This window comes from Phyllostomus hastatus, unplaced genomic scaffold (genome assembly GCF_019186645.2).
Source record: "Phyllostomus hastatus isolate PE091 unplaced genomic scaffold, TTU_PhHast_1.1 phas_scaffold_755, whole genome shotgun sequence".
NCBI classification, from domain to species: Eukaryota; Metazoa; Chordata; class Mammalia; order Chiroptera; family Phyllostomidae; genus Phyllostomus; species Phyllostomus hastatus.
Window position 1 is genome coordinate 5,920,263 of NW_025334039.1, and position 22,641 is coordinate 5,942,903.

General features: G+C 44.6%; 1 protein-coding gene across 1 annotated transcript in view; it reads left to right on the forward strand.

The window, feature by feature from the left end:
- The first annotated feature begins 2,103 nt into the window (after positions 1-2,103).
- Positions 2,104-22,641, forward strand: part of PAH (phenylalanine hydroxylase) — a 51,139-nt gene continuing 30,601 nt past the window's right edge. Inside the window, exons 1-3 of the mRNA XM_045826604.1 lie at positions 2,104-2,259; positions 8,918-9,025; positions 19,226-19,409. Of these exons, the coding sequence (XP_045682560.1) occupies positions 2,200-2,259; positions 8,918-9,025; positions 19,226-19,409 (352 nt within the window). The 5' untranslated portion in view covers positions 2,104-2,199. The remainder of the gene's footprint in view (positions 2,260-8,917; positions 9,026-19,225; positions 19,410-22,641) is intronic.

Sequence of the window (22,641 nt, forward strand, 5' to 3'; positions counted from 1 at the left end):
CATATTTATTTCTTTCCTTCATATACCAGCCGCATTGAGGGAGGAAATGATGTTTGTAAGGAAACCCTGGGGTAGAGGAAAACTCTTCATTTCATGTCTACCACACTAAAAAAATACTGGAGTCAGATGAAGGATACAGATTCTCCTGAGGGTGGAAGTCCAGGAACATTCAATTTACCATATGAAATAGTAATCACACACCCAAGGACTCTAGGACAAAAATTACATTTACAAAATTATGTCTGTATTCTTAGCAGGCTGTAGAAAACCTGGCACATTAGAGATGCTCAAGAAATCCTAAAACACAACCCTTAAAACCCCCATTTTAAAGACAAAGAAGTGGAGGCAGGGACCTGACCAAAGCTACACGGCTAATGGATCAGTGGTGAAATCCATTTGCTTTGAAACTCACATCTGAGATTTTCTTTTTTTTGTTCTTTTGGCAGATGCTTGGTCATTCGGTCAAAGCATTGTGGGAGGGGAGGGGCGGAAGTCTAGCAACCTCTATTATTGGCTTGTTTTCTTGCAGTCAGTCCATTACCCCTCCTGGGTAAATATTAGGCAGCCACTCAAGGCCTTGATGTCCCTGATTTTTCACATCCTTCTAGAACTTTCAAATGTGCGGCGTTCTTTTAACTTTTTTCCGTTTTGCTCCCGCTGGAAACGAATGCCTCATCTGACCCGAAAAAGATGGAGTGGATGACGTCCTCTTGCGTACTCGAAAGGGTTCACCCTCCAACTCTCACCAGCTCACCCCTTGCCCTTTTCTTCATTTTCTTTGGTAAGCTTAGTTCTGCCTACACATATTTGTTTATTTTTTGCTTCCTCCCCAAGAATGGCAGCAGGGGAGGCAGGATCTTCTATTCATTCACTGCTGTATCCCCTATACCGACTGGCCCACAGTACACGTCCTCATACTTTTCAACAGTAGCTTCCACTTATTATTATATTAATTATTATTAGTATAGTATTTATTATACTTGTGTTCACATTTGTGCTTCTGTTCACATGCTTTTCAACAGTAGCTCCCATTTACTCAGTATTTAACATACAGCAAGAACTGTAGTGGACCTTTAATGCATCGCCTTAGTATTCATAGTGTTCATATTCTAAAAACGCCCGGGCAGGGGGGCTCTGCTGTCCTCTGGCGGGTGCTCCCAGCAGTCAGGCAAACAGCTCCAGGACACGTGACTGGATTTCAATCCAGGTCTCTCTTTCCTACCTTCGCTCTCTCTTTTTTTAATTTTTATTTTAAAAAATATTTTATGTATTTATTTTTATTTTAATTGTTGTTCAAGCACAGTTTTCTGTCGTTTACTCCCATCCCAGCCCACCCCCCAGTCCTCCCCACCTCCCTCCCATTTCCACCACCCGCCCGCCCTAGTCCACGTGTCCTTCATACTTGTTCCTGCAAACCCTTCCCCATTTCCCCTGAATTCCCTCCCCTCCCCCCTCTGGTCACTGTCAGCCTGTTCTCTATTTCAGTGTCTATGGTTATATTTTGTTGGTTTGTTTTGTCGTTTAGGTTCCTGTTAAAGGTGAGATCACATGGTATTTGTCTTTCACTGCCTGGCCTATTTCCCTTAGCATAACTAAAAGTGGATCTGCCTTTTGACCTTTGGTCTTTAGCAGCCGTGCTCAGCGTTCACAGTGTCATCTTGTATGTCTGAAGTCAAAGTCTAGAAAAGCAGTGTACTTAGTGGTTAATACAAAGGCCCCTCCAAAAATCTAAATTAGGGATCCTGGCTCTGCTTCCCGAGGACGGAGGGGGTAGGGAGGGGAGGGGGGCGGAGCGGAGCGGAGAAAGGATTCTTTCCCATAACTGTAACTATCAGGAGGGCACAGGTGCACTCCAATGCAGAGAATCTGCTTCCATGCTTCTGAGGGTCTTGGAAAGGCCAATCTTTCTAACCACCAGCTCACAGGTGGCCCCGTGCATGGCTGGCGGGGCTGCTTCCTCCAGCAAGGGCAGGCAGCCAAGTGTGGACTCCTTGCGCCCTGGGGTGGTGACCTGGAGCTCCCTGCGTCAGAACAACGCCTACCGGGGGCGTTACCGTGGCCAGTGCATGGCATCAGACACCTGTGCAACCCGTCCTCCCCTCCCTAACCTCAGGTTAAAAACCTCAGCACCACGTGCTGCTGGCAAACCTGCCTGTGCCAGACAGCCCAGAGCCAGAGACCTCACTCGCGGGAGCCAGCATGTCTGCTGTGGTCCTGGAGAGAGGAGGCTTGACCAGGAAACTCTCCGACTTCGGCCAGGTGAGCCAGCTGTGCAGGGAGGGGAGTTCGGCCCCCGTGAAAGAAGTCCGAGGAATGTCGGTGTTTCTTGCTTCCATTAGCACACCAGGAAGTCTGAATCCATTTGAAGATGATGGAATTGTCCAGGAAGTCATCGGATTAACCCAGGTCCTCAACAGCTGTTTCCCAGGGTGGACATCTGTCCTGTGTGGATTTCAGGGAAAGGGCATCTCTTTACAAGTTGGGGATCTGGCTTCCAGAGCTGCCACTAACTAGCTTGTGTCTCTGGACAGGTCATCTCTTCCTCTGTGTTGCCTGCCTTCCCTTCTGTACATTGAAGGGGCTGTTCCTTAACCATCTGGGGTGGGAAATGAAATCCTCCTTTATCTGCTTTCCTGTGATGTTTATAAAATGCTTTCGGCCATGTGTCGAAATGACAACACTGAAAAATTGCATTCTCTTGTTACCTTTGGCAGAAAATGAGGCATCAAAAAGTCTCAGGCTTACTCAGCCCTGGGGAAGGAGAAAATAAACAGAAAGGAAAATGAACAAGAGTTAGCCGTGGACTTGGAATGCGAGAGACCCCTAAATGTGACTTGGGGATAATGCCCAGGGTGTGTCCCATTGTCTGGGATGTGTTGCATCTCTTTTGAGGTGAACAATTGCAGAATACCTTTTTCAACTTATGACGCCCCTGGATTCTGCGGTTCTCAAGTAAAGCCCCGCTCAGGGAGATGATGCCCCTCTGTGGGCACCTGTCGTCTGTAGGTTTAGTGAGAACCAACTAGAGAATGGGAAGACTGGAGAGGGCGGGTGCTTGATATTTTAGTATAACTAGAGAAACTGCAGAACTTTGCACTGACTTTTTTGAGTCCTCAGAAGAAGTCTTCCTTTGAGAATGGCACGTGATGCTTGGGAGACAGGAGAACTTGCGATTGAAGAGGGACAGTGTGGGGGTCAGACAGATCCCAGGACAGATCCTGACTTGGTCTCCATCTGGTGTCTGTATTGCTGGACACAGGACCCCCCAGCCATGGGGGGAAGTTAGGGACAGCCATCTGGTTAGGGGGCCATAGAATGTATAGTTCTATCAGACGGAGATCCACAAACTGTCACTCTTGATGACTAGGGGCAAAGAGCAGGGGTCAGAGCATGCCCTGGTACCGCCTGTGCGTGGAAAGCAGGGTGTTTCACTTTACAAAGCCTCAGCTTTATTCATTTGAAAAACTGGAATAGAGATATCCATGTCCTAGTGTTCGTATGAGAACTGAATGAAAGAATGTCTCTAAAGCTCTCAGCACAGTTCCTGGATCACAGGAGCATGCCAGTGGTGTCGAGCTGCAATTACTTTAGTTTTTCAACAAAATGTATCTGGAACATTGGTTGGAGGGACAAGCACTGAGCCAGACAGAGTGACTGGTACAGATTTGTTGTGGACACGATGCTGGGCATGAAGTCAGAAGACCTGGACTCTCATTTTGGGGGTTCCTTAAGCTATGTGTTGGGAAAGCAGCCTAATTGGGGTGAGGAGAGGCTCAGTTTCATATCTGTAAAGTTGGTGGGGGTTGGAGGGTTGAGCTAGAATAAACTTAAGGATCCCTTCCAGCTCTGAGAGTCTGCAAAAGAGACACGGTTAGTGCCTTTGCAAAACGCCCAGCTCAGGTAGATGGCATACACTGGGCACAGTTCTGACACGAGGCTGGGAGGCATGCGGTATGGCAAGTGCTCTACACATGCAACAAGCACACAATGCTGGAAGAGATGTTGACACATCTGTTCACCCAACACAGACTTACTGAGCACCTACTATGTGCCAGGCACAGCAGAGTTTCTGCCCTGGAGAAACTTACATTCTAGTGTAGGAGACAGGCAAAAAAAAATAATAACCCCATGAACGCATAATTTCATGCAGAGATAAGTGCTGTGAAGAAAAACAGAGCAGGGGACGGAACAGAAGACCAGGGGAACTCAGAAAACACACTATGAGTGGTGAAGTCAGTGTTTGAAACCAGACCGGACTCTGACCCCTGCGTGCTCCTCTCCCTCACTGCTTTCTCCTGTAGATGAATGCTGGAATGCAGGGTAGTGTGTCTATGGCAGGATGTTTGCACCTTGTTTCAGTTGTCTTACCACTGTAGCTATGCGTGTGCTTAACCACGCAGGCGAATAAATGCCTCCTACTGTGGTCCCCCCAAAACTAAGGTTACTGTATTGGAACATCCATAAAAAAAGTTTTAAAAAACCCACTAAGATTAAAAAGCAATGCCCCCTGGAATATTCTTGCTAAAGAATATTACTACTTGTAATTTGGAAAAGTGCTCTTTTCCAAAGATAATGAATGTGTTCCTTAGACACGATATGTTTCTATTGTTAAATGTATTGCTCAATGTTCACAATAACTTTCCCTGGTTCGTAGTAAAGTTCTTTCTCCTTGCCCTATTTCTCCTTATTTAGTTTCTGAGCTACTCTCCTTTGTCTCTACCCATCCTGGAGGTACCTGTGTTTCCAAGTCAACTCACGTGTTTACTGGAAATAAATAAGGAATAGATTGTGTGCCAATGAAAACACATTCTAAAAGAGATTTTCCCAAGGTCCCATGCCAGGTCAACACAGCAAAATTGAAATCAGCATCTACCCAAGACCACACCATTTCATAAACTTCCATGAGCTTCCTTTCATTTAAAGTCTCTCAGTCCTTGAAAAGGGGAGATGCAGTCCCAGTTGAGTCTGCCACTGGGAGGCAGAATAAAGACTTTGGAGTCGTTGGACCTGAGTTCAAGTCCAGACTCTGCCACTTATGAGCAGGGTGTCCACTTAACCTTGCTGAATCCATTTCCTCATGTGCAGCACTGCAGCGCCCACTTCATGGGGCTGCCGTGAAGATAGGTAAACTCTTAGAACAGCGCTAGCTGCTGCCAGTGATGATGTTTATTAACTGTGAAAAGCACCAAGTGTGGCTCCCGGCACATCGTGGACACTCAGGCAATGGCAGGTGCTACCGTTCATGTTACTAACACTAAAGAGTGGTGACTTATCATACATGTGAATTTGCAGACACATTTGAGAAATGTCATGATTTTAAAAAGTAAGCTGTGTATTATTGTCAGTGGTTTAAAAATATTCCATGGTGAAGTATCCTCTGGGATGCTTTTGAAAATGCAGATTCTAAGATCCTACCCCAGATATTCTTATTTGATTGGTTTGGGAGAAGCCCAGGAATCTGCATTTAAACAAGGAATCACCAGGTAGTTTTGGAATGAAGATCCAAGGAACACTCACAGAGAAACCCTGATTTAGAAAGTTCATGGGGGAGAATGGGGAAGTAAAAGGGCACCAGCACAGACACAGAGTGGCATTGAATAAACTAGTAGTGCAACCAGAGAAAAGATTTTGCTTTGCAAGAAACCTAGGACTTAATAGGGACATTATGCTAATAGCAGAGGAAGCTGCATAGAATGGCTGATATTTAGAAGCTGAGTTCTTGACCTGGGACCTCTATCTGTGTGACCCTAGGTGAGTCACTTTCTTTGGCCCATAGTTTCTCCATCTGAAAAATGAGGCCTTGAACTACATGAACTCAATTGTTATCAAGTTCCATGTGGACATCAGAAGCCAAAGGAATGCACACACTGAAGAGGAACTGCTTCCGAGAGAAGTGAGACCCAAGAGGGCTTTTGAGGAAGGGCGGGTGATTTGAAAGAGTCAGAGAAAGAGGGGTGCAGTGCATTTCCCACAATGAGGAGCTGAAAGAGCGAGGAGGAAACCAGTTCCCTGGTGTGGAGGGGGGCGTTGCTTGTTGGGGGCCTCAGGAGATCTTGCATATCAGAAGGAGGTAGTTGATCCTACTGGCCATGGGGAGCCTCTGAAGAATTCTGAGTTGAAGGAGGACATGAGCAAAATTCTTCTAGGGCTGGATCGGTGAGCTGGATTAGTGTCGTGGCAGTAGGAACAAAAGAAGGATCCGATGCTGAGAGCCACGTCTGTCGGATTGGACTTGGTGACTGGCTGGTCGTGCACAGGAGTGGGAAGTGGGTGGTGATGGAGTTCTGAGCATGGTGCACTCATGTCTGAATTGAAAGGTTACGCATGTGGAGATGCACCAGGACTATGTTTTGGAGTTGGCCAAAAAGTTTATTGGATTTTTCCCATAAGATGGCTCTAGTAGCGCTTAGTTATCTTGAACTTCATTCGAAACAATTTTGTTAGATTGTGTTGTGACAGCTGTCACATAAGGATGCATTTTAAAAAAAACTTATCAAAATTAGTGGGTTTTTGTGCAGCCATTTAATATGGAAGAGAGAAGAAAATATGCAACATTTTTGGTGTATTATGCTTTATTATTTCAGGAAAGGTAAAAATGTAAAAAAAGGATTTGTGCGGTGTATGGAGAAGGTGCTGGGACTGATCGAATGTGTCAAAAGTGGTTTGTGCAGTTTCGTGCTGGGGATTTCTGTCATGGTTGGATAGACCAGCTGAAGTTAATCATGATCAAATCAAGGTATTAATTTAGAACAATCAGCATTATACCATGCAGGAGATAGCCAACATATCCGAATCAATAAAGTTATTCGTGAAAATGAAAAATGTGTCTTTTATTTCATGGCAAAAACTAAACGGACCTTTGGGCCAACCCAGGACTGTCCTCGGAGGCCGACAGGATAAGAGAATGTTGCCAAGGGAACTAGAAACAGGGAAACCCTTTGTCATTTCAAGGAAACCAGAAAGACTAAGGGCTCAGTGTTCTCGGTAGGAGGAAGAAGACTGACGTCAGAAAGTCATCTGCATATCTTTGGCAGGGCTTAGAAGAGGGAGAAGGCAGGGTCGAGTCTGCAGAAAGTCCTGATTCATAGACAGTGTCCTGGGATCAAACAGCTTGGGTTCTTATTCTTGCTTCACACTGTAACTACAGGTGAACCACTTAACTTCTCGTAGCCTTAATTTTGTCATCAGTAAAAGGAGGTGCTTAAAAATTAATCAAACCTACCTTCTCCATCAGCAATTTTAACCTTTTGCATCTTGTGGCACATATAAACTAATTACTGAAATTCTGTGTCAATCAAAAAATATCTTGCTTTGCAGCTTTGACAAAACAATAGGTATAATTTTGATTGACTTACACCAGACAGCTATTGTGTTGGCCGTTGTCATTTTTTAATGTGACAGTCTTGGGGAAATTGGTCAGCGCCCCTGACCAAATAGTCAGGTATTGGCATGTTTTCGAAATGCTTGCAGCACACAGGGTGAAAGTCACTGTTCTAGATTGTTACAAAAATTAGATAAGATCATCTAAATCAAGTATTGATAATGCCTGCAGCATTACAGGCTCTTAATAAGTAATGGACTCAACATTTCTTAGAAAGATTACATCTTGATCCCTATAGAGGTGTATAACAGTTCAGTCTTCTAATCCATTCGAAACTCCCTCTAATCACACTAGTTGATAATTTAGGTTCTTTCTCCACACCTCTGTTTTAGGTGAGGTTCTGGAAAATGTGAATTTTCTGAATTAAAAGAAGCTCCTCCTAAGGGTCACCCGTGTTTATGTCGGGCTTATTGTGCCAAGTCATGAACAGAACCCACCCGACCGGCCGTCCCAGTGGGATAATGTAGCATCCAGGCCTCTAGTTTCTTCATCTTGCTTATAAGAGAGTAAATTTCTGCACATTTTCTTCTTCCCGCTTTTAGGTATATGCTACTTATTTGTGGGCATGCATGGAATTTTATATATTATTATAAAACTGAATTTTAAAAATTCAAAAGATTTCAGCAAACTCCTTCTGGAATGCCAACCCTAATCCCACCTTAATTTGCTGTCACATGCATGTAGAAAGTGCTAGATCCTTGATATTTTTTTTTGTTTTAAGACATCCACCTTCCAATGGATTATTTGTGTACTTTTGTAACTATTTTTCTACAACTAGATATCCAAGATCCCAGTATACAAAAACAAGTCAGTGCTTCCCTGAGATCTTTGTCAAAGGCCAAGAGGGCATTCTTGTATATTTAAAATATTTCCATCATCTTTATAGACTCCTCTTAATAGTCTATTTAGACTATTTTTATTTTTTATTTTTTCATCATCTGAATACAGTTGAGACAAGGCTTATTGTTAGCTTGATTCTACAGATGAGGAAACTCCAAAGACTCAACGATTTGCCCAGAGTAGCCCATCTGAGAGGATCCCAACCCAGGTCTTCAGACTCGAAAGCCTATGTGTGTTCTATTTTTAGAACTCTCCCTGCTGTATTTTTCAATGTTTTCCTGGGACACTTTTTGAACCACCGCTGAGGATCTTTTCCCCCCAGTTATTTGGTTTGTTGTGTGTCTATTAAGCCAAATTTTGAGCTCCTTCATCTTTATATGTGGATCTCAGAGCCCCTATTACCTGGCACTTGGTAGGTGCCCATTGAAATGTATTGAATCTATAGGGCGACTGGTGACATCTGGGAATAATGGGCCTAAAGTTAGCATCTGACCGAGGGGTGTTACTGAACACATCACTGCCCTTGACCGACTTGCTCTCCACCATGCTGTATACTTCTGTGTAGAATATGTGTAGCCCGTGGTATCCCAGGCTTTGCTAGAAGAAACAGCTCGTGATGGCCTGTCCAGGAGGTTTTGCCGGAATGAATTGCTAAACCGTAGAGAACATTTTAACCAAGTGTATTTAATCCTTTAGGAAACAAGCTATATTGAAGACAGCTCCAGTCAAAGCGGCGCCGTATCACTGATTTTCTCACTCAAAGAAAAAGTTGGTGCACTGGCCAAGGTCTTGCGCTTATTTGAGGTAAGGGCTTCGTTCGTCTCTGCCCGGGAGACTTGATGCTCGGCTTAGGCTCTTACACTAACCGACTGTGTGACGTCAGGTGAGTCTTTCGTTCTCTCCGAACTTCAGGTGCTGCGTTCACAGTCCGGTCCCTCGCTGGTCGGTACCCAGGAAACCAGCCCTGGCCTCAGACACCTTTGACCAAATTTTTCTGGAATGAATCGCTTCTTAGCAGTATTCTCAAAACACTTTTTACTTTTAAGATTAGCACTTACTTGCCTTACATGTAGACGTTTGTATCTGGCCTTGAGGCTGGTTTCAACCTTGGCTCAGTCATCTTATATTCTCTGCAGAGCAACATCTCACTGTAGCATATGTGGAACCACATTTTTATATATTAAGTGTTCAATTAAGAACAGAATTAAATTTAAATATAGTCAAAGGAAATTGACCTTTGTTTTACTCTTTTGCCCTGGGATTTAAGAAGGAATATTTTTGAAGCAATTCACTTCTACCTCAAGTTCTTTAATGAAATTAAATTTGGTGGGTTATCAGTGGGGAGAGGGAGCAGGGAGAGCGGGGGAAAAGGTACAGGGAGTAAGAAACATAAATAGTAGGTACAAAATAGACAGGAGGAGGTTAAGAATAGTATAGGAAATGCAGAAGCCAAAGAACTTATATGTAGGACCCATCCATGGGCATCAACTAAGTGGGGGGAATGTGGGTGGGAAGGAGGGGGCAGGGAGGAGGGGAATAAAGGGGGGAATAGGACAGCTGTAATAGCATAATCAATAAAACATATTAAAAATTAAATCTGGTGACTGAATGTATAAACAAGTGGAGAAGACACAAAGCTACCATCAGAAGAATTCTGAATCATTTAAGTAGATACTCTACTCAGAGAAGGAGAGCATAGCTCCACTTTTCTCTAGTGTAGGTGGAACAGGGTGACTTCCAAAGCAAACAATGTGAACAAGAGAAGAAAGAGTAACTTCAGACCGTGGCTGGCGTAGCTCAGTGGATTGAGCTTGGGCTGCGAACCAAGATGTCGCAGGTTCAATTCCCAGTCAGGGTGCATGCCTGGATTGCAGGCCATGACCCCCAACAACCGCATATTGATGTTTCTCTCTCTCTCTTTTTCTCCCTCCCTTCCCTCTCTAAAAATAAATAAATAAAATCTTTAGGAAAAAAAGAGTAACTTCAGTGGAGGCCCCTACAAACAGTAGCTGAGCCAGGTGATCAAGGTTAATATCAGGCAAGGCCATAATGGTACTTTTTCTCTGTGATTTTTCTCCCCCAGACCCATAACCTCAGTCTAACCATCAGAGAAACATCTGACAAATTCCAATTAAAGGACATTATACAAAATACTGGACCCACACCCCTTAAAACTGTCAAGGTTGCCAAAAACAAGGAATATCTGGGAAATTGTCCTAGCCAAGAGGAGCCTCAAGGGACATAATGATTAATGTAATATGGTGTTCTTAATGGAATCCTAGAACAGAAAAAGACATTTGATGCAAACCAAAGAAATTCAAATTCAGCATTGTCTTTGGTTTGTGATAATGCACTAATGTTGGTTCATCAATATAAGATATTAACAGTAGGGGAAACTGGATGCAGAGTATGTTGAAATTTTCTGTACTGTCCTTTAGATTTTCCTGTAAATTTAAAATTGATCTAAAAATAGTTTATTGAAAGAAAGAAAACTTGGCTATTCAAAAAGGGGGTTGAGGGCTGGGGAAATGCCTGCCTGAGTGAAAGCAAGCCATAAGGGGAGAAGCGAGACAGAGTGCTTTCTGAATGGCAGACTGCTTAAGGGAAACAACGTGCCTGTCACATGCTCCTTTGCAACAATGTAGCATTTTCCCCTTGAGAGGTCCAGATTTCCAGTTAATACATTAACTAATAGTCAATTAATAGGATGTTTTCAACTAAATAAATAAACCACAAGTAACTAAATTACCTGGACTGGGTGCAGTGTATGTACCCAAGGAGTGTGTGTGTGTGTGTGTGTTTGGGCATGCATATACTCTGGATAAACTTTTTAAAATTACATTTATTGGGGTGACATCGGTTACTAAAGTTACGTAAGTTTCAAGTACACAATTCCATAATATACCATCTGTATATTACACTGTGTGGTTACTGCCCAGGTGAACTTTTTAAAGCATTCTCCAAAGTCTCCATTGCCCTGGTCAATAAGGGGTGTTATTATACCCATGTACAGAGAAGAAAACAGAGGCGGATGTACTGGCTGATTGGAGAAAGGGTTGGTGTTAGTATGTACTGATTTTTTTCCAGATGTACATACTTCAGCTGCCCTACACATTGGGTAGTCCAGCCTGCCTTCTGCCCTTCCTACCAGCCTAGCAAGTGCAGAGTGAAGTGTAATTATTCAAAGTGCCAAGGCAATGAGGAAAATATCATTGTAGTGGATGTGGAACCACCTCAGGTGATAAGCCAGGCATGGATGATGCTTGACTGAATCCTCACTCAGCTTGGTGGACAAGGTGTTACTCCATACCTTTTCCATCCTTTTGTGGATGAGGAGATCGATGTTCCATGAGGCGACTGCACAGCCAACATGGGGTGCAGGTGGGATTGGACTCGGGGTCTCAGTTCCAAAGCCCATCGGCTCTCTCTGAACCCCCACCCCTCTGCCGAATACAGCTGTCGCTATGCATTTGAGCACCTCTGAGGTTGTTTAAAAGTGTAGATAGTCTGGCCCCATCCTCTCCTTTGGGGTGAGGAGGATCTCTTACCAGGTATTCTTTCTTCTTTCCAAACTGAAAGATGCATCAAAACACAGGAAAAATAATGTCCATAATTCCACCGCCCACGATAAACCACTGTCAGCACTTGGACACATTCACTTTCTTTTTTTCAAGCACGATTATGGTTTCCAAAATTACAGATCGACACACTGTTCTTTAACATACATATAGACCATTTGAGATACAGCAATAGCCCTTTCTGACAATCCTGCCGTCCTGCAAACTTTCCAGTCAAGGCAACATTGTGATCAGTTTGGAGTATTTTTTTTTCCAGTCCTTAAAAACACTTAATGGTTACTGGCAGGCACTGTGCTGTGCACATGGTCCTGCAGCCTCTTCGAGTCAGTTCAGGAGAGTGGTTGAGAGCGCAGACTCTGGGCAGACAGTGCTGTGGCTTGGGGAGAGCCGTTCCATTTCTCTGTGCTTCATCTGTAAAAGGGGCACAACAACCGCGTCTGCTTCAAAGGGTAGTTCTGAGGATTAAATGAGGTCATATGTGTAAAACCCTCAGAGTACTTACATAGTAAGTGTTCAGTAAGAATCCCTACATACTGAATGCAGTGTTTTTGAGATACATGCTTGTTAATACAAAATTCATGACCTTTAAATGCTGAAGGGCAGCTCTTGATGTGTGTACTCCCTGTGGTGGAAGCTTCTCAGCCCCCACCCACCTGGAGCATGGACAAGGCATCCTGGCTCCTCCAAGAAAAAGCGAGGTCTGCAGGGGAGGGCAGGCTTCTCCCAGCACGGCCCCAAGAGCCCATCTCTTCCTTAGGTGAGTAGCACCCAAGTCGTCATCCCATTAAGAGATGATGTTGCTTGCCCAAGGGCCTTGTAGCTTTGTAGATCTCGGCCAGTAACAACATCAGAATGCAAGGCAACAGCTTTGATATTTATAACAGAGATACAGAGGCGCTGTGTTTGCACGTGTTGCACAGGCGAGGGGGAGCAAAGAAGCCGATGTCTTAGTGAACTGGAGCCACGTGATTAGGAATATTCCAAACCCCAGACCTGCAAACCCACAAATGTCCCACTGGTGCTCAGGAATTTGTTCTGCCTGTTCTTCATGCATTTATGTTAACATTTGTCATAGCTTCTAGTTTTCAGCCTCTACTACTTCAGGTCCCATGCCTTCTTTAAAAAAAAAATAGTCTCCTGCAAGCCTTCACTGCAAGTGGTTCAGTAAAGGGCCATCAAATTACAACCAGGCTTTTTGGGGAGGTTGCACTCAAGAGGTCTCGCTCCCTCCACCAGTCCTCCACTGGGCGCCTTCCTGTGCGTTCTCTGGGGAAGGGAGCACACAGGTCAGAGCTCTTAAGTGATGAGTTTGCTCCTTTGTATCATTTCATGGATGGAGACACAGAGGGTCTGATGAAGCTGCCCAAGGCTAGACACTTGGAGGTAACAATTGCTTCAGGCCTCACCCTCCTTGTTCTCAGTAGACTGGTCCTTTGAAAACAAACGGAGAAGGCGCACTCTGTGTTTGTCACGTTCACTCTCTGTACCCAATCCACCTCTGCCCCCATGGCCGTGCCTTCCCTCCAGCAGATATTCAGGGCGCTCATACTCTCTCATGTACGCATTCAGCTACTATTTTTTGAGTGTCTACTGTTTTCAGACCTATATAGGTGCTGGGGAGACTGGGACGAGTCAGACAGTCATTCTGGGCCCCTCTCAACCTTAGGAGAGCGCAAGGTTCCATGAGCTTCCTTAACCCATACTTGAGAGAGAGTTAGACAGGGCAGGTTTCTTGCAGATACAGCGTTGAAGCTGAAACTTGAAGGGGTGGGCCTGGGGAGAGGCAGGGCGGGGGAGAAATAAGTTCCAGAACAAAGAAACAAGTGGCTTGAAGTAAGAGATTAAACAAGTGATCGGGTCACGAAATCCTTAAATCCTTTAACCATCTGCCAACCTTAGCATTCTTGGGGGCAAGGGCTGGGCTGCAGAGTGGGCATGCAGGCAGAAAAGCGATTTATTACTCTAAAATTTGGACTTTAAGTCTTGCCTGTGACCCCTGGGCCTGGTAAGCAGGACAAGACAGATAGTAAATCACCAGCGTTGCTGTCACCCCACCGAGGCCTCGGGTCCAAGGCAGTCGTGAGCAGTGAAGTGCTTACAGGGAACATTTCTTCTTGAATAAAAATAAAAAGAGCTAGGAGTCTCACTGGAGAATAAGACAGTTCTTAGAATGCAGATGACACTCACTTTATTTACATGCCCCAACATAGATATAGATATAAAGAACACCCAAGGAACTCCTTTCCAGCGTAAGAAATAAAGCACTGTATAAAGGGCTAATGTCCTTTTGTACCCCTCCCCCAGGCACTCCCTCCCTAGAGGGAGCTATTAACCTGAGTTTTCCACATATGATTCCCATGCATGTTGTTATACTTCGTTTATATGGATAATCATTGGTGACACGTGGCCTAGTTTTTCAAGCCTTTAATCTTCATACAAGTGTAAAAACTCTCCTTCTGCAGCTTTCTTTCTTGAGGAGAGGGTGGTGAACGTTGTTTCTGAGAACTGTTCACAGGGTCGATGCTCTTGTCCTGCCGCACATTCCATCCTGTGGCTATACTTCCTTCGTTCCCTGTTGGGGGTGCGGAGCCGGCTTCCGCTGTTGGTCCCTACCAATGGTGCTGCACCAAACCTTTTATTCAAGGCCGATGACCTGTTTCACGGAGAGAAGAACCTCAAATGGAAAGCTGGCATTGCTTTTAGCCACCAAACAGGTCAGAGCTGGACACACTTGAGAAATAGCCGCATGGAGTTCACTTTAAAAATTTTCGTTATGAAGTCAGACCGTTTAGACCGGGCTGTGGCCCGTGGCTGACACACACGTTGTCATCATTCTTCAGTAGCCTGGACTGGAACAGACCACTGTGCCTTTTTGATCTTATTGCTCTGGTGGCAAGAAAAGGTGGAGGAAGGGGGATAAAAGGAAAAGAAAGCCCTTTTTCTCAAAAGCCTTGAGAAGACCCTGGATGAAGCTGCTACCTCAGCTCTCCCCAGGAAGGAGTCTCCTCCGAGTTGGATGCAACTCCAACTGCATGGAGGGGAAGGTGGGGAAGAAATAATGCCACAAAGAGGGAGAAGACTTGGGGAAGGAAAGGCCAAAAGGTTCCAAGAGACACTTGCAGGGGAAGCAAGAGTGGAATCCTGAAAGATGGTCTCCGGGGTATGAGTTCCACTGAAAATCCAGCACGAACCGGCGCAAGAACTGCCCCCCGAGGTGGTGTGTGTGTGTGCACGTGTATGGGGGCGGGCAGTCTCAGCTCCCTCTAGAATTTAACTGTGCTGCTCATACTCGTCTGAATGCTGTTGGTTTCCTGGTAATCCCAGTGGGCTGAATGTCCAGACCCTGGGTCACTCAGGGCTATTGCGGGCCCTCTCACAGGAAGAGACCAACGAAATGTATCAGAAGCCCTGCCTGCCCCAGTCTCAAGTCTGGGCTAAGTAACTTCAATCTTTGCAACTATCGTTTCTCACCCTCGCTCGTTGCAGTGGCCTCTAGACTGTTTCTGCCCCTGCCTCGAGTGCTCCTTTTAAAACAGGAGTCAAACGATGTGTCTCCTCTTCCTGATTACCAAGCTTTGCTTTTCCTATCAGTTGGAGTGAAAACCAAACTCCAGGTAATGACGGCCAACAATTGCTTGCAGGGTCTACTGCCAGTTACTTCTCTGCCTCGTGTTCCGCCGCCCTCCTTCCTGTTCACTCTCCCGAGTCACACTGGCCCCCTCGCCGCTCTCAGCCAGATCGCGCACCATCTTACCCCAGAACCCTCACATGGACTGTCTGCCCACGCCTTGCTCCCTCACTGACTCCTGGCTGGCGCTTAAGTGTCACCTGTTTATTTTTCGAGGCCTTCCTGACCACACTGTTTAAACGACACCTCTGTTGCACCCCTGGAATAACTAATCCCTCTTTCACGCTTGATTCTTCTCCATCCCATCCAAAGACGACATTATTTTTTTTTGTAGTTATTGTTTGTCTCCTCTTTCGAGAATGTAAACTCCAGAAGGGCAGGGACTTTTCCTGCTTCGTTCCCTGTTGTATCCCAGGAGCTAGAACAGTGTCTGACACATGACAAGTTCATGGTTGGATGAGCTATTGAAAGCTGCTGGGGGTTTGCTTGAGGCCAGTGATTTGGGGCATTCTTTGTGAATGTCTTCCACGTTACCTCCGAACTAAGCAAGGACATGGCTTCATTGACGCTTACGCTAAGGCTTCAGCGTGGGGTGGTTCAAGGAGCTCTCTGTTTTCAGTCTCGTCTCATCTGAAAATGTGCTCAGCTTTTCCTTCTCCTTTTCGGAACATGCTCTGAGGAAAGGTGCTGAGAAAAGTTAAGGGCAAAGCAAGTATTAAATGGTGAAATGACTCATGACACTGAGTGTATTTGGATGCCCAGGGGAATGAGCATCTGTACCAAGTTGAGAGAAACAGGCTGCAATGCATTCTTACTGAATAATATCCATGAATGAAGTTGTGCTTTCTCTCCTTCTGATTCTCACTGAGCTGCCAGTTAATATTACCATCCTCATTTTAATCATGAATAAACCAAAGCTCATGGCCAACGAACATACTCGAAGGTAGTGAGCAGCCGAACCAGAATTTGAACTCGGATCGTTCCGAAGCCCACACGCTTTTCTCTGCGCTCTTTCTCGAGAAACGAAAGGGAGGAGGAGAGGAAGGGGCCCTGAGCTTGAGGGCAAGGAAAGGTCCAGAAGCACAGATATCTTTTTCACCCTTGTGAATTCTGTGTTTTCATAGTTTTATCCACTGGTGACCAGTTTTCCCTTAGAAAGATTTTCCTCAAGGTTGGGAACAGAATGGGTTTCTAGTCAATCTCTATTAATATAAACTATGCATGTCAATTTGCTGTTCTGTGGGACCCGCACTTTCTGCTCCAGGGTCCTGATTAGTCGAGTAGTACACTGCTCTCTTGTATGTATAAATTAACTATTGGACAGATCATGAAATTGTCTTTAAAATATTTGACACTAACCGTTTCTTACCTCCACCCAGATGTCCAGGTAGAGTAACAGAAAGTCCTTTCTTTATCCCTCACCCAAAGAGGTGGTCAGTGTGTAGGGGTCAATGCGTAAACCGGTATAGAGCCCTTGATTAAAAATAAAAAGTTATTTACTAAAAAGTAATTATGATCGTAATCAGGTTTGGAAGTTCATTTCTAAAGCTGTGCTTAGCAACCAAAATGATCTAAGTATCCATATTGATCAGCTGGAAAAACTTCAACCCAGAAATTACATGCCAAACTAGGGAGTTAGTTACTAACAGTTTGATTCAAGTGGGAAAGAAATAGTTCAAAGAATTAGGCTGTGTGCTCTTAGCCAGAAACTTCTCTCACATTTAAAAGATAATTTTTTCTTTTCACTATATGGCTAACATAATAAAACTTTTGGGAAATAATGCATAGTCTTGTCATAACTCTTTTTGATGCATTTCATTCTAGTTTTTTGTAATTAATCAATCAATTAATTAATTGATTGATTGATTGCCTGGCCGTATTTTTAAAAGTATGTTTTAATTATCACATACCTATATCCATCAAGTATTTTCCCAAGGGCTTGTCATTATAACCCTGTAAGACATAAAGTGAATTTTCATTATGAAAGCAATAAATGTTGTTTTAGAAAAGTTGGACCATGATAAAAATGAAAAAAGAAGGAAGGAAACAAAATCACCTCCGGGCCCATTATCTAGAGACCACTTCCGCTGACATACCTTGCAATTATCAATGACACCTTACATAAGGTGTTGTTGCTTTTTCATAGGGGTGTCATCTTCACTGAGTGATTATACTACAGTCTCTCTAACCATTCCTCCCCAGTGGAAATTTAGTTTGCAAATTTGGGTTAAAAAGTTTCCCTGGAAGATAGGTCTCTCGAATAGTAAAAACTGAGTTTAGGGGTATAGATTGTTTTGTGGCTTTCCCCAGGAGAAGTGCCGTTCCCAGGGGTGGAGTGTGGGTGGTGATCACTAACAGCCTATGGTCGGCCTTCCAGCCCTTCCTCCCCCTTCTGCCGCCTCCCCCCTCCCCTCCCCCTCCCCTTAGCACTGAGTTTGCCAGAGGTTTGGCTTAGTCCTGGCCCTCGGCCTGGCTGTATTCTCTGGCCTCCACAAGGCAGAAATCGGTTCCTTCTGCTTTTGAAGTTTCAACTTATGTAACTAGGAGGTGGACCTCGCCGGCCTCTCTCTTTCCTTCTGAGCCAAAAGTGGAGATTCTTTGTTTGGTTTCAGAAGTGACCTTTCTTTGCTTACAGAGCTCCAGAGCAGCCACGAAGTCTCTAGCCTTCCCTCCTCTACCACCTCTCCCCCTAGTCCATGTCCTCACGGCGGGTAACCTGGCGTCCCTGTCAGGACGCAACTCTGCTCTTCTCGATGAGGCCTCGTGTGCCCACCCTGTGAAATGCTGCCATCTGCCCGCACTGCACCCCAGGACTGCCTACCCCCTTCCGCCTCGTATTTCCCCCTTAGCGCTCATCATGATACAATAATATATAAATTAGTTCTCTTTTACGCTTGTTGTTAATTTCCCGACAGCTTGAATGTGAGCTTTTGTAAAGGGAAGTATCTTTGTTTTGTTCACTGATGCATCCCACTCACCTGGAAGAGTCATCGGTGCCTGGTAGATGCTATGCCCACGTTGGTTGCGTATTTGAATAAAAAGGAATCATGCCAACATATGAGCGGTAATTATACTACGGGATTTTTACTGAGCACTTACCATGTACCTGGCAGTGTACACGTGTCATTTCATTCAGTGTCCCCCAAAAATGTCTGAAGCAGGTGTCACTGCTATCACCAAATTAGAGATGAGGAAGCCAAAGGTTAGAAACATGGAGGTGAATGGTTGCGGGTCTCATCGCCCATACAGTTAAGAACTTGGATTTAAATCCAGGAAGCTTGACTCCTGTGGACCCTGTTCAAGCAGAAATCTGTTGCTTCTATGTATTTATTTGTTGAGATATTATTATTCCAGTTCTGTGGTGTTTCACTTGGAAAAGGGTTTTTTTTCCTGTGTAAATACTTTTGGCACACTCTGTCCTGGACATTAGGACCAGATCAACATGTCACGCTTGTGGCTCTGGCATTTGGCTGATTTCCATGTGGTTAAATTTTGTGGCATTGGAAATGTATCCCCAACTCTTGCCATTTGTTACTGGGATTGGAAAACAAAAGTAGGGTGGAGGTGGGCAAAGCCGGGGCAAGGCATCGGAGACATCTGTAATAGTGTCAACAATAAAAATAAAAAGTAAAAAAAAAATACTGCAGCTTTAAGGACTTTCTTCTACTCTAATTTAAAAAAATCCTATTTTTCATCTGTCTGCGTTTCGTGTGCTGTGCGTTTTGCTCTGTTTTTGCGTGTTGGGTCTGCGTTAATGCCAATGACGACCCCCTTCACATGTCCAATTCTGTTTTCTAGGAGAATGATATAAATCTGACCCACATTGAGTCAAGACCTTCACGTTTAAAGAAAGATGAGTATGAATTCTTCACCAACCTGGACAAAGGCAGCATGCCCGCTCTGGGCAGCATCATCAAGATCTTGAAACACGAGATCGGTGCCACGGTGCACGAACTTTCCCGAGACAAGAAGAAAGACACAGGTAAGAAGGAGAGGGATTTTGCAACCCAGGCCGCTCTTCATTCTGCTTACAAAAGAGTGGCAAAGGTAATACCCACCCTGGAAGGTCACTGAGGGAGTAGGCGAGAAGAAGTAGGTTAGAGACCTAGACGAGCGCCTGGCATAGTGTAGACATTTGACAAATGTTAGCTCTTTTCCTCCTTCCTCAGGATAGCTATTTCTCCTATTGGTTGTTATTGTTCTGTTGCTGCGATTTTTATATATTTTTCCTCCTTGGATTGTCATGCTCTTGACCTCCTACCTCCAGAGGCGGGGTGGTTAGAGTGTCCAGGGTGCTTTCTACGTAGATACCAACTTCAACACAAATTCCGTGCTTATCTCCACTCCAGCCAGAGGTTGACCACACGTTCTTCTCATAGTCCGCTGGCTCCATCGCTGGAGACTGCCTGCCGCCTTGTCCCAGGGCTTCCAGTGTCATTGTCCACCTCTCTGTCTGTCCCTTCCACCACATTAGGAGTGTCTTAGAGGCAAGGGCAGTCTATATATATATATATATATATACTATATATATATCTATATATATAGGATATATATATATATAGTATATATAGATATGATATATATACTACTACCTCTAAGACCCTCAGCAGATATATATATATATATAGGATATATATATAGTATATATATATATATATATATCTCCTAGGAGTTTAGCCCCCTGTGTAGAACACAAGTGCTGAGCAAATATTTGGGAGTGAACGATTAAATCAAGGAGTTGTGAAGACTTGCTCTCTCTGCTTCCTTCTGGAGCTGCTGAAACGCTTCCCGTGGATGTCCCCTGAACAGTAAGGCAATGGCGTGGAGCAATACAGTGCAGGCATTATAAGTGGGTTGGGGTTGAACAGACTTCAGTTCAAGTCCTACCTCTTCTACTTAATGACATTGAGACCCCTGACAAGTCCTTTTAACTGCTCTGACCTCAGTTTTTCATAGAGTTTTTGTGAGGGTTAAATGAGATCACACATAAACAGTGCTTGGACTGGAGAAATGATAGTATGTGGTTGTTGTTACTATTATTATTATCCTGAAAAGAATACAGAGGAACAAAGTGATAGCTTTCTTAGGATGCAAAGTATATCCAGATGAACTATTTTAATAAGCTTTTTATTTGTAAAAGCAGTTTCAGGCTTACAGAAAAAATTATGCGGAAAGTATAGAGAGTTCCCACATGCCCTTTTTCTCCTGCCCCTACCCCACCCCAATTTCTCCTGTTATTAACATCCTGCATTAGTCTGCTACATTCTTTATAATTGATGAGCCATAGTGTCATGTTATGATTAACTAAAGTCCATTATTTACATTAGAGATCATGCTTTGTATTGTGTGGTTCTTTTGGTTTTGAAAAATGCAGGCAATGACATGGTGATTGACAATGATGGATACGATCATGTATGCATCATTACAGCCTCAGGTAGAGGATTCAATGGCCTCCCTGATGCCCTGCGCTCCACTGATTGATGTCTCTTTCTGTACTTGGTCCCTCTTGCAACCACTGCTCTTTTTACTGTCTTCATGATTTTGACTTTTCCAGAATGTCATATCGTTGGAATCAGGGTATGTAGCTTTTTTTAGACTGGTTTCTTTATTTTATTTTTTTAGAGAGGAGAAGGCAGAGAAAAAGAGAGGGAGAGAAACATCAGTGTGCAATTGCCTCTCGTGCGCCCCCTACTGGGGACCAGGCCCACAACCTAGGCATGTGCCCTGACTAGGAATCTAACCGGTGACCTTTTGATTCACAGGCTGGCACTCAACCACTGAGACATACCAGCCAGGGCTAGACTGGCTTCTTTCATTTTCATGTCTTTTTGTGACTCAATAGCTCATTTCCTTTTAGTGCTGGATAATGTTCATTGCATGGATGTACCACAATTTGTTTATCCATTTGCCTGTTGAAGGACATTTTGGTTGCTTCCACATTGTGGTGATTATGAACAATGCTGCTAGAACATTCACATGCAGGTTTTTGTGTAGACCTGAGTTTTCAGCTCATTTGAATGAATACCTAGGAGAGCCGTTGCAGAGATGAAATATTTTTTCCTAAATAATTTAAAAATTGTTTTATTACAAAATCAAAGGTTTTTTTTTGTAAAAACACTAAAGACTTTAGGTCAAGAGGATTTCAGGCTCTGTAGCTGAAAGTAGCATTTTCCTAGGCAGAGATGCTTTAAAACGAGGCAAGATCCATCTCTTAGCACAAGCCATTGAAAACAGTTAGTAAGAGATACCTCTAAGGCCTTCCTGGGAGATCTCACTTCTTTTTCTGCCCTTGGCCTCCTGTGGCCGTCACCCATACAAGGAACTTCATGCAGGACTCTGCCCCTGCCGAGGGTGTACAGCCACACTCATGGGCTCAGGTCACTGGGGGTGGGCACTTGGAATTCCTCCTCAGATCAACCCTCTCTGCCTGCCCCCCTTCCACCTTCCAAGCTGCTTCCCAGATGATCGTCTCCTTTTGCTTTTCTGGCCACCTGCTCCCCACAGGAGCTGCGGACTCTCAGGACAAAGGCCCTGCTGGACCTGGGGCCAAGCTCTGCTTCTGCTTGGAGCAGGTGGAGGCCTGGCCAGCTGGGGCCCTGGGGTAGGAAATCAAAGCAACTGACAGGCAGGCCCGTGTCCCCTTGGGGAGCCAGGGAAGATGTATGTAGATCAGATGAAGGGCTGGCAGCCTGAACTGGAGGCTCAAGAAGGAGGTTGTTAATGGGCCGTGGAAGAATAGTTAGGAGCCCAGACTTTGAAACCAGGGCACACCGTAGTTAGTGTAACTTTGGGCAAATTGCTGACCTTTACAATCTCCCAGTAACACTTGTTACTCCCATGTGTTTCATAGGATTAATGAAATAACAGCAGTGGAGCATTAAGAACAGTGCAGAGCGTGTTCAAGAGCTTAATAGATGTTCTCTCTTTGGACCATTATCACGATTGCTATAAATAACGGCCACGAAATGCCAGCCTACACACAACTACTTTTTCAGGGATTCTAAGAACTAGAAAATGGCCTCAGTGTTCATGCAGCCCAACAGGTTCCTTAATTTTTTATTGTAAAAAACAGAGGCCATGACTTGCTGTAAGGCAGGGAGTGGATTCTGTGCGATGGTGGGTGAGCGTGTGTCGAGTGATGCTTTGGGCCAGGCACCGTGCTGGGAGCTGCGGGGAAGAGAGGGTCACACTGCCTGTCCTTAAGAAGCACACAG